General features: G+C 35.8%; 2 protein-coding genes across 2 annotated transcripts; both read left to right on the top strand.

The window, feature by feature from the left end:
• Positions 1–3465: 3465 nt before the first annotated feature.
• LOC112513571 (probable galacturonosyltransferase-like 4) lies at positions 3466–4518 on the top strand. Its single transcript, XM_025119873.1, has one exon. The coding sequence runs from the start codon at positions 3466–3468 to the stop codon at positions 4516–4518; it is 1053 nt and encodes a 350-aa protein (XP_024975641.1).
• Positions 4519–9596: 5078 nt separating this feature from the next.
• On the top strand, positions 9597–11102 carry LOC112513298 (BSD domain-containing protein 1-like). The gene has a single exon (XM_025119521.1). The coding sequence runs from the start codon at positions 9617–9619 to the stop codon at positions 10934–10936; it is 1320 nt and encodes a 439-aa protein (XP_024975289.1). The 5' UTR covers positions 9597–9616; the 3' UTR covers positions 10937–11102.
• The last annotated feature ends 1241 nt before the right edge of the window (positions 11103–12343 follow it).

Genomic DNA, 12343 nt, shown 5'->3' with positions numbered 1-12343 from the left:
TATCTATAATGTTAATCAAACTGAAGGATCTTTCATAAATATCTAGATCATAATAAATAAACTCTTATAATTTCCATAGATATCTAATTTGATTGGTTTGTATAGTTTGTACAAATTTCGAGAATTTGTATTAGAACTTCTTCTAGTTAATGTAATCTTTTGTTTATTTCACTATTTARGTTTAGGGTATATCACATGAAAATGCATATACTTTTAATTCAATTATTATTTTATGTAACGTAATTTTTGAACTTTCATTTTCATACCTCATTCGTGATATTTATAATATCAAGGTATTCAATTTACGTACATGGATACATGAAAACTATAGGGGTGATAATGTTGTACCAAACCAAKCAATATGTGTACYAACCATACCAATTAAATTGATACTAATCACAGTTGGTTGATAGTACCGTACCAAGTCCAAATGAATATAGTTGGACCAAAAATCTTACCTGTAAGAACGAGACAAGATCCAAAAGCTTTACTGGTAAGTGAGGGTAATGACTCTTACCATAGTTAATGCTTACCGAGTAAATTGTTGTACATGATGTCATTTTTGTTGACTAAAATCTTACCTAGTAAGTAAGTGATTGTGTTGAATTTTACCGATAAATACTTACAACGTAAGGTTTTTTGGTAAACAATCCCTTATTCTTTGTAATTAAACTCCTTAAAAATAAGATGTGTTGCTTGAAAACTTAAAATGTCACTCAAAATTTGAACAAAACTTTAAGTTTTCATATGTGTAATTTGAAGTTGGGACAAAACCGATGCAAAGATGTACCAATTAAGTTGGTACAGTTGATTGGTACACGACACTAAATTTGGCATACCAAATATAATTGRTTGATACATGATATTAGAGAAAAAAGCTTGATACTTGATAGTGACGGCCAAACCGGCCCGGGACTGTCGGAGGACCGGGACCGGAACCAACTACAAGAAACTTCAGGCCCGATAAGAACTGGCCCGGCCCGAGACCGGTTTGGCCCGACTCAAGACCTGTTTTTGACCGTCACTACTAGATACCATAAGATATCCATCCTTAAAAAAGTGTAACTTATTTTATTTTTATTTCTATTTTAAATATTTGAGATATGACGTCGATAAAACCAAAATGAAAATTTTGAAAATATTGGGTACGCGGCTTCATATATATGTAGTGGAAGGAAGACAGCATATCATTCGACTACCGAGGTGACCGAGCATTGAACAGAATTACTTCACCTTCAGGATCTGTTTCCATGATCACAAGAAGACTCTTAGTTCCAATGAAGCAAAGAGAATTGCTCTCAAGGTATGTTGGCCAACTTGAAGTTTATGCTTAGAAATCGGAATCGAAGCAAAATCGGTTCGAATATGGAACTAAACTGAGCTTCGATTCCGACTACAATCACAATCACGATAATTCTCTGAAGGTATGTTGGCGAACTTTCAAGTTAAAGCTTAGAAATCGGAATCGAAGCAAAATCGGTTCAAATTTCGAACTAAAATGAGCTTCAATTCCGATTACAATTACAATCACAATCACATTCGCAATCACGATAACTTTCTGAAGGTATGTCGGTGAAACTTCAAGTTTAAGCCTAGAAATCAAAATCGAAGCAAAGTTGGTTCGAAAATGGAACTAAAATGAGCTTCAATTCGGGTTACAATCACGTTCAATCACGATAATTCTCTGAAGGAATGTTGGCGAACTTCAAGTTTAAGCCTAGACATCAGAATCGAAGTAAAATCGGTTCAAATGTGGAACTAAATTGAGCTCCAATTCCAATTACATTTACATTCACAAACATGATAATTCTCTGAAGGTATGTTGGCGAACTTTCAAGTTTAAGCCTAGACTCGGAATCAAAGTAAAATCGGTCCAAATATGTAAATAATTCAATTCCGATTACAATCATAATCACAATCACGATGTCTTTTTAAAAGCATATGTAGTTATAAATTTTGGTCTTCGCACTATTCATGTATATGCTGATGTTGGCGAACTTCAAGTTTAAGCCTAGACATCGGAATCAAAATTGGTTCAAATATGGAACTCAAATGCTCTTCAATTCCGATTACAATCACAATCACGATAATTCTCTGAAGGTATGTTAGCGAACTTAAAGTTTAAGCCTAGAAATTGGAATCGACGCAAAATGGATTCAAATATGGAACGAAAATGAGCTTCAATTCCGATTACAATCATAATCACAATCATTATGTTTTTTTATAAAGCAAATGTAGTTATAATTTGGTTCTTCGCATTATTCATGTATGCTGATGTTGGCGACTTGAAGTTTAGGCCTAGACATCGGAAACGAAACAAAATGGGTTCAAATTTGGAACTAAAATGAGCTTCAATTCCGATTACAATCACGATCACTATGACGATGTTTTTTTTAAAGTAAATATAGTTATAATTTGGTCCTTCGCATTATTCATGTATGTAAACTGTGAAGGTATGTTGGCGAACTTCAAGTTCAAGCCTAGACATCGGAATCGAAGCAAAATGGGTTCAAATATGGAACTAAAATGAGCTTCAATTGCAATTACAATAACAACCTCGATGTTTTTAGAACAAATATACTTACATTACTTTCGTTATCATATTTGACTCTTCGCATTATTCATGTGTGTATGTGAATGAAAATAATTATTCCGGATTTCCGATTTAGGAACACTTGAGAACGCCTCCTTGATTGACGGCGAATGTCACCGGCGACAGTGACGAAAGCATTCCCAAAGGGATACGATTCCAATTGTTCGAGTGCTTTTTGCAGCTTCAGTTTCTGCATTTGATTCGGTACGCCTCTCATCTCTCTCAATTTGTTTTAGGTGCATCAAATCTTCTTCAATTTTCTCTGTTGACTTCTTAATTTAGTCAAAGAGTAAATTAAGTTTTTAGTCCTTATGATTTGTTAAAAACTGCAGACTTTCACCCCAGCGGTTCTAAAATTGCTGTTTAGTCCATGTGACTTTCGTTGTTATTTTCGTTCACGAGGGATGAAAAATGAAATAGATTACAGAGTAGCAATAATTATAAATTATAAGGACGAAAACAGCGATATTTATAAATTATAAGGTTGATATTCATAGTTTTAAAAGATAGAGACGAAAATAGCTACTTTCAACAAACTAGAGGGACTAAAAACGTAATTTACTTTTTAGTCAAATAGAAAACAGGGAACAACTTATTAGTACTACGACTTTTGTTGACAATTGTTGACTGCCTGATTCGTCAACCAAAATTCAAAATTGTTATAGAAAGTTGACCATGAAAGCTTATAAATCAAAAAAGGAAACACATCTTTCTTCCGAATAATCTTCTCTTCCTCTCAAACCCATCAATCTTCTTTTCCTTTATAAAATTTTCCACAAAGATTCCGACGTATCTTTTTTAATCAGCCTTCAATGGCTGTTTTGACTCTTTTTCCCTGATATTTCCATTATCCATCCTTTAATGCCGGCAGGATGGCCTTTCGGAGCTTGGATTCTCTTCTACTCCTTATCGGCCTCCTGTCTCTCTCCCTCCAACCACCATTAACCGTCCTTGCCGCCACCAATCTCCGATTCACCCTCAACCGAAAACTATCACAAAATGTTCCCGTTTTCCGGGAAGCCCCGGCCTTCCGCAATGGCCACGCATGCGGCTCCTCCACCAACGACCGAATCCATTTAGCCATGACCCTTGATTCCAACTACCTTCGGGGAACAATGGCCGCCGTCTTGTCCATTTTGCACAACTCATGCTGTCCGGAGAACATAATCTTCCATTTCCTTTGGCTTCGGTTTGATCACGATATCAAAACCAACATCAAAACCACCTTCCCATATCTCAACTTCAAACTATACCGATTCAATTCCGGGATGGTTCAGGATAAAATATCAAAATCCATCCGTGAAGCCCTCGATGAGCCCCTCAACTACGCTCGAATCTATCTTGCAGACATCATCCCGGTTGACGTTAAACGGATAATCTATTTGGATTCGGATCTTGTTGTGGTGGATGATATTGAGAAGTTATGGAGAGTTGACTTGCAAGATAAGGTCCTCGCGGCACCCGAATATTGTCAAGCGAATTTCACACAATATTTCAACGATTATTTTTGGACCGATCCAGAACTGCGGAATATATTTGAAGGGAAAGATCCTTGTTATTTTAACACAGGGGTGATGGTTTTAGATGTGGAGAAATGGAGGAAAGGAAGGTATTTACAAAAAGTTGAAGAATGGATGGTGGTTCAAAAGCAAAAGAGGATTTATCATTTGGGATCTTTGCCACCATTTTTACTTGTTTTTGCTGGAAACATCAAAGCAGTAGACCATTGTTGGAACCAACATGGTTTGGGTGGTGACAATATTGAAGGAAAATGCAGGAGTTTGCACCCTGGTGCAATCAGCCTGCTTCATTGGAGTGGCAAAGGTAAACCATGGTTAAGACTCGACTCCAGGAAACCCTGCGTCGTAGACCACTTGTGGGCCCCGTACGATCTGTATCGTTCTTCGAAACATATCTTCGATTAACAATTGAAATCAAGATCACCGTTGATCGAGCAGGAAGAAAACTCGAGGTGCAAAAAAAGCATATTCTTGATTTCTAGGCCAAAAAACAAGAATGGATTCCGTTTTTAGGTTGATTAAGAGATGCAAAGGTGAACGAGATAGGGTTTTACGGTTAGAATTAAACGTGAAGAATGGCATAAGGATGGAAGGTGAGGCTAGCTGCAAAAATGTCGATATTTCTCGGGATCTAGCGATCTTCATAAGCGCCTTCGATCACACAATGAAAACGTTCGTTTTAGCTTATCATGTTTAATTATACCTTAATTGATCTTTGTTTAATTTAGACTAGTTAGATTTCTAGGGACCCCATATCCCTCTCTTTTGTACACTAGGTTGGTTTCTTTCCCTGTAAATTCGATTCAGGTAGCTAAATTCTTCTTTCATTCAATAGCCTGCTTGTTTGATACAAGTATAAGGTGGTGTTTGGTGGAATTGGAATCTTGAATTCCTTTGACCAGATTCATTTCCTTCGTTTGGTTCATTCATTTCAGCGAAAAGAATCTTCAGATTTCTATGAATTTCATGGATAAAGGATTTTAACATTCCTTAGCAACTACATGGCATTTTGATGGAATAGAATCTCTATCTTCATTATACCAAATATGCCCTTAATCTAATATACTATAATATCATAAAACTCAATATGACCATCGTCGACCACCTTTCAACCACTATTGATCTGAACCACCACCGACTACCACCGATCTGAACCACCGCCGACCACCACCACTGATCTTAACCACCGCCGACTACCACCATCGACTACCACTGGTCTGAACCACGGCCGACCACCACCACCGACTACCATCGATCTGAACCACCGCCGACCACCACCACCACCGATCTGAACCACCGCCGACTACCACCGTCGACTACCATCGATCTGAACCACCGCCGACCACCATTGATCTGAACCACCGACTACCACCGATCTAAACCACCGTCGATCTGAGCCACCACTGATCTGATTCACCTTCAATCTGAACCATCGCCGATCTGAACCACATCTGACCATCGTCACCTGAACCACAATGGACCACCATCGATCTATATCACTGCCAACCACCGGCGACTACCGTTGATCTGAATCACCGTCGGACACCGCCGACCACCACCGATTTGAACAACCACCGCCGCCACCGCCTATTTGAACAACCGCTGACCACCTCCATCTAAACCATTACGGACCACCATCGATCTGAATCACTGCGGACCACCACTATCTGAACCACTGTGGACCACCACCGACCATCGTCGATTTAGTAACGTCGTTTGACTTATGCTTATATTTGAGTTATGTACTTTATATTGTTTTACATATTAAATAATTATTTTATTAAAGTATTTTTAGTTTTAAAAAAATTAAAATTTTCAAAAAAGGACATTTTGGTCATTTACCAAAAATTTATCCCAGTTATGTGAACCAAACAAAAAGATTCTAATTCCTTAACAGATTACATTCCAATGTCTGCCAACCAAATAGGTGGTCAAACCTGACAACATTTCATTCCAATTCCTTCAAAGTCAAATTCCTTTAACAGATTCYATTTCATCCAAAAACATTCTGCGAACCAAACGCCACCTAAGGGTTTTTGGTTTGGTTTCCTTTTAAGTCGGTAAACCACTACAATAAAGTTAGGTTTATAAGATAGTCAAATATGTATAGATGTCCTAATAGACGTTTTATAGAACTTTAAGTTTATAAAACTAAACAATTGTATATCATATGTAAAGCTGGTAATTGATACGACAACCTAACAAGGTTTTTAGGACCATTTTGAGATAAAGCATACTATTTTTTTATGATAATTTGAAAAAGTATGATAAAAATGATTGTGTTCATGGACACTTTTTCAAAAGTGTCATGTAGAAAAACTAATATTCAATCTTATCATAAAATATGTATCCATATTTCTATTTTAGTTTGTCAAAAAGTAAGATTTTACTTTCGAAAGCAAATGTTTATTCTTCTATTCTATCCTTGGTTATGACATGGAGAAATTTTTTTCTCTCTCTTAAGGTAAATACGTCTTTTAAATAACTAAAAAGTGTAATAATTACGAATTCTGAAAATCACGTGTCATTTTCATTGTCGACAATTAGTTTGGTACCAAGGGAGTAGATACTTTCTTTCAAAAGTGTTTTAAAAAACATGTTAGTAAACTCAATTCCTTCCGACTTCTCATTATAACGTCTTTATATGGGACCCATAATATTGGTTTGATTATACAAACTTAAAAATCTTATAAAACGGTCTGGTAGGACACTTTTAGACAACTTTACCTTCTTATAAAACCGATTTTGTTGTAGCTAACTGAACCACCCCTAGTCGGTTTCAAACTTTCGGAACCAAACAAACCTTGAAGGGTTTATAACTTCTCAAAAAAGCCAAGTATGGAGTTCCAAAATCAAAGGAACACTATTCATCAATGAATAAAATACACATTCATAGTTATAGACTTATAGTAGCTTCATGAGCTACCTATTTCTGTTTACATATATATAAGAAATCATATCTGCAAACTGGAATTTTGCTTATTTTGGTTGATGTCAACCTCTTTGATCATAATCACGTATCAGCAATCTGTTTCAAGCTCAAATTCTTTTCCATGGCTTCCTTCCTGCTCCTTATAAATGCATCAGCTTTCTCATTAATATTCGAAGCAACACTCAGAAGATGATGTCGTCTTCCCGGCAGGTTCGCACCATCTCTGATGATCAAATCCAACTTCTTCATGACGTTTTCGCCACTCCCACTTTCACTCCCACTCCCATTTCCGTCACCTTGATCTCGTGGATCTCTTTTCTGACGGGATGTTCGAGTCGCTTTTTCTCGTACCGAAACTTGATCAGAAGTCTTACTTCTCTGCTTCACTGTTGCACCATTTGTGTGCCTAAACTCGACGAGTATTTCAGGAGTCGGGTCATGACCACCGGGCCTGATCACGTAATCTTGGTTCGGGTTATGTTCAGGAGCTCGAGATCGATCGTCTCGAGCCGGTGCAGCATTGGTTGTTGTACCCAATGTAACACGTTTTGTACCTCTAGTTAGGAAGCTATTCATGATGAAATTGAATAGCCTATGGCAAATGCCAAGAGGGTTGAAACCATCATCTGGGCGGCTTCTATTTTCTTGCATTTTGGTGCTGGTTTTGGTTTAATAAAACACACAATAAGCACATGAATTTAAGGTGTTTTGTGTATGATTCTAATCTTTGAAGGTGAGGTAAACAAAAGATTAAAAAAGTGGTATATGGGTCTTCTTTTTTGGGTCTATTTAAAGTGTAAAGGGTAAAGGGTTTGCTTGTATGATGAGGGTGAATCTTGACCGTTGATAACATAAAATGTTTGATGAGGTGTATCTTGACCGTTGGTAGCATAATAAGATGTTTGAGGATGAGCATGAGGCATAGAGATAGAGTTGTCCTTTCCTTGAATTTGGTTATATTCTTGAATAGGTACCGACACTACCATGAAAAATGAGAATCATGTGATTTTAGTTGGTCTTTTCGGTTGGTTTTCTTTCCATATGTGTTTTTTAATTGAGTTATAGAATTTAGGGTTTAAGGTTTAGGGTATATTAGATATGATATAATAAGGATCAATGTTTTTTGTTTGATAATATTTGTATGTGAAACAGACGGGAACAAAGTGGAACAGACGTGTTTCACCCTCATCCCATGAAATAAGGTGGAATAAACTAGGTTTTACTAATATAATCTCAATATAAACTTAATTCTCTTCTAAAACATTAAATATGTCTTTCTATTTACATTTTATTTATTTTTAAAATTTTATTTACGGTATTTTATGATTTTTAAATTTTTATTTTTTTGTTCTCAAAATATTATTTTTATATTGTTTTTATATTTTGATAATTTATATAATTAATTAAAAAATAATAATATAGAAAAGGCTTAACATAAAAATTGAAAACTACATAAATTTTTATTTTGGTGTCATTTTAATTATATGTTATGTCATGTCCAATTCTATATTACTAAACGCTAAACAACTGTTATGTTCTGTATTATCATGTCCTATTATGTTGTATCCTGTCTGGATAACAAACGTTTCAAGTTCAAAATCCAGTCCTAACCAGTGCTCAAAACCCAATCTGCTAAAATTTGGGGCAGACCCGACCTAAAAAAATCCAGTCTAAAGAAGCCTGAAAATGCCCGGTTATGTTTGAAAGGCCGATTGGGCCTTTTCTCAATCCCAAAACATGACCCAGCTCTAAAAAGCTCGGACCTTTTTTTCCCCACTGAAAATAGAGGTTTGCAAAAAGTTACCAGACCCAATTAGAATCAATCGACCATTATCAGATATCAACTGTAATTGCATCGAATTGAATATAAAATTTCAACAATCGGATCAGTCAATTCTTGGATGGCAGTCTAACATCCAATATAACCTAACTGATCCAATCCGATCAATGACCATCTAAATCCCTATAGAATTATCATATAACTAATATCCAATTAATAACTATATATAATTATTAACATTTTACGATAATTTTTTTGTTGCTATTTATTTGCATTATTTTTTAATAACTTAAAAAATATATATAAATAATTGGTTGTAATGGTGTATAAATTGATTGAAAATTGGATCAAAATATTGAATTAATTCAATTCGATCCAAATAACCATTAATAACATCCAATATATTGGAATAGATTCGATTCAATCAGTCATTGGATCAGATCAAATATCCAATATTAATCGGAATAGATCGAATGATAAAATCCAATATCTAATAAAAGATTAGATCGAAGTAGATTCACCTAGACCCAAATAAATTTCAAGCGATGAACACCTCTAAATCACTAACCGAATGATAACAAGGTTGGAAGACCGGGTACAAAATTCAAATAGAATATATCTATTTATCGATTTTAATCCTTTTTATGGTTTACTAATTGGGCCTGAGATTGTAAAAGCCCATTAAGTTAATAGGGCCCAAATTACCATGGAAATAAGCTTATTTCGCATAAGGAGAAGCTACAGCGTCATTCTGTAGCGAACCCTAATCTCTTCGATCACTTCACATTGAAATGGATTTCTTCAGATCCATCTTAGCAGATGATGCGGACCCAAATGACTACGACGAATCCGATACCGATCCTCCCTCAAATCAATCCCCAAATCATCCAGAAAGCGAAGGAGATGAAGACGATGATTCCACTTCCAATATTAATTCATCGGAAGACGGCAGCGGCAGCGGCATCGGCGGCGGTTTATGGAGCTTCGGGGATCTGGTGAAGACATTTACCACCAAATCCGAATCAGTCTTCGAAACCTACCGTCGCGATCTAAAGGAATTCGGAACCGGTTTGAGGAAAGAATCCGATTTGTTTCGCGAAGTCGCGAGTCGCGCCGTGAAGGAGCTGCCGTCGTCTATCGAGGTCGGAACCTCCGCGATCGACGGAGTACTGAAATCGACGGCGGAATTCATCGTGCAAGGTAAGGACTCGCTTCTCGCATCTTCCTCTGGAATTGATGATTCCGATGCTTCTGAAAGACATGGTTCTAGTGATCGTAGTGGTTTGAATTTGAATTCGAGGAGGTACAGTCGATTTGATGCTCAATTGAATGCGATTCAGACAGATACGCGAACTTACTGTGAAGATCCTGAGGATATAGATGATTATAATAAGTGGAAATTAGGGTTTGTGATGGGTGATAACAAGGATGAGATTGAGAAATTAGTTGGTGACAATGGAGTTTTGGCGGGAATCTATTCAAAACTTGTTCCAATTGAGGTTGATGATGCAACATTTTGGTATAGGTATTTCTATAAGGTTCATAAATTTAAAATGCAAGAGGATTTAAGAGCTAGGCTTGTCAAGAGATCATTATCACAAGATATTGAAGAAGAATTGAGTTGGGATATTGATGATGATGATGATAACAATAACAATAACAATAACAAAGAACAACAAGAAACATCTGATCAATTAAGATCAAATACCACAAAAAGCCAAGATTTGGAGAATGTTGAAAAGCAAGTGAACCCGGATGATGAATCCAAAACTCGAAGTTCTAAGATTGTTATTGAGGATAAGGMGATGGATACTAATATGGGTGGTGTTGATAAGAACGATGTAGAGGAACCAAAACCTGATGGTGGAAATGGGTGTTTGGAGAAAGTTGAATCGGAAAAGGTTTATTTGAAAGCGGATGAGGATGAAGATTTGGAGTGGGATGAGATTGAAGATGTTGGGAATAACGATGAGGAGAACGTCACTGAGGGTGACACTCAAAAGAAAGGTGACCTGCGAAAGCGGTTGAGTACCTTTGCTGATGATGATGAGGATTTAAGCTGGGATATTGATGATGAGGATGMTGAGCTTGTAAAGTCGGGTAATAAGTGACAGATAACAAAATTTGATTCACCGAAGGTGTTTTGCGTTGTGTTGTACGTGTACGTGCACTTGTTGTAATTGTTTCTATTTTTCCTGTTGCTTTAGAAAACAGGCAAAGGCATTCTAATGTGAATTGCAATCAATTCTTGTTCATAATAATAATRATATCTTCCTTATGTTGCCACTAAGGTCTTCTGGTCATTGAAGTTCATTCTTGAATTTATGAGTCGTTTATCAAACGCTTAYCAGGTGACCATGTCCAAAGCCYAGACCTATAATYTTACCGGGTAAGCCAGAYYTAAATCTTACTTGGTACGTGAGGGACAAACTCTTATTTGGTAAATGTTTAATAATCTCACCTTGCAAGTGAGGGACAAAGACAATCTTACCTGGTAAATGAGGGATAAGATAATCTTATCTTTCTTTGTCAGGCAAAAGACACTTACCAACAATCGATTCTAGACGTATACAACAAYTATGACYAYTGAGGTTATCAAGGCTGATTTCTTGCAGTCTCAATTTGCCGRGATTAATCCAGGCATGGTCTGAGACACCCTTCTAAAATGTTATTCGTTGTGGTGAGGCTAGTGACTCTTGCCAAACAGTGTATGGCATCCCCAAAGGGACTGCAAATTTCACATTTTGTCGAAGAGGAAGCTCCAGGCAAAAAGAACGACAAAATGTTGTAGCTTGGAGAGAAATAACACATATATGTCGCATTCCTGACAAACGCGGTCTATTCTATGTAGTTGAAGTTGAAACATTAACGGCATCCACCAATTTGGTGTCTTTTGTATAAATAAAGTACAATTCATGATATAGCTTATGGTCGTATCATTAGAGGCATTTCATTTTTTGATTTATTCCAAAAATTTTGAGACTTGTAAAAAATAAAATCACCAATTATAATATGTTTTCTAAAATAAAATCACCAATTATAATATGTTTTCTAAAATAAAATCACCAATTATAATATGTTTACTAGTGGGTTGTCTTTGATGTTATATTATACATTAAAATAATCTTTAAAAGGTTGAAAATTAGGATTTTTACATATAATAGGCCTCGTAACCTATAAAATTTTGTTCCTAACTTTGTATTTAATTGTTAGTTTCTTTATCTTATTTTACTGTAAATTCTTTTTTTTTTTTTTTTGTTAAATGTAATGTCAGTCAAGAAAGAACCACAGTAAATTACGTTTTTTTTTATTTCTACGAAGCTAATAATTTTTGTTCTTATGGTTTAGAAATTGTGATTTTCATTGCTATAGTTCTAATTCATTTCTATTTTTATTCTTATGATTTACAATTTGTTCTTGTTATGATTTATATGGTTTACAATTCTTTATTATTTTAGTTACTTGTATTTTAATAATAAATATTATAAATTATAGGGATAAAAATCATAATTTGTAAA

The sequence above is a fragment of the Cynara cardunculus genome, assembly GCF_001531365.2.
Source record: "Cynara cardunculus var. scolymus isolate 2C chromosome LG 5, CcrdV1, whole genome shotgun sequence".
Classification (NCBI taxonomy): Eukaryota; Viridiplantae; Streptophyta; class Magnoliopsida; order Asterales; family Asteraceae; genus Cynara; species Cynara cardunculus.
Note: the sequence above shows the minus strand (reverse complement) of the source record. Positions and strands in the feature narration are given on the sequence as shown.

Excerpts from the sequence above, each read along its gene's own strand:
- LOC112513571 (XM_025119873.1), top strand. The coding sequence starts at position 3,466 with ATGGCCTTTCGGAGCTTGGATTCTCTTCTACTCCTTATCGGCCTCCTG.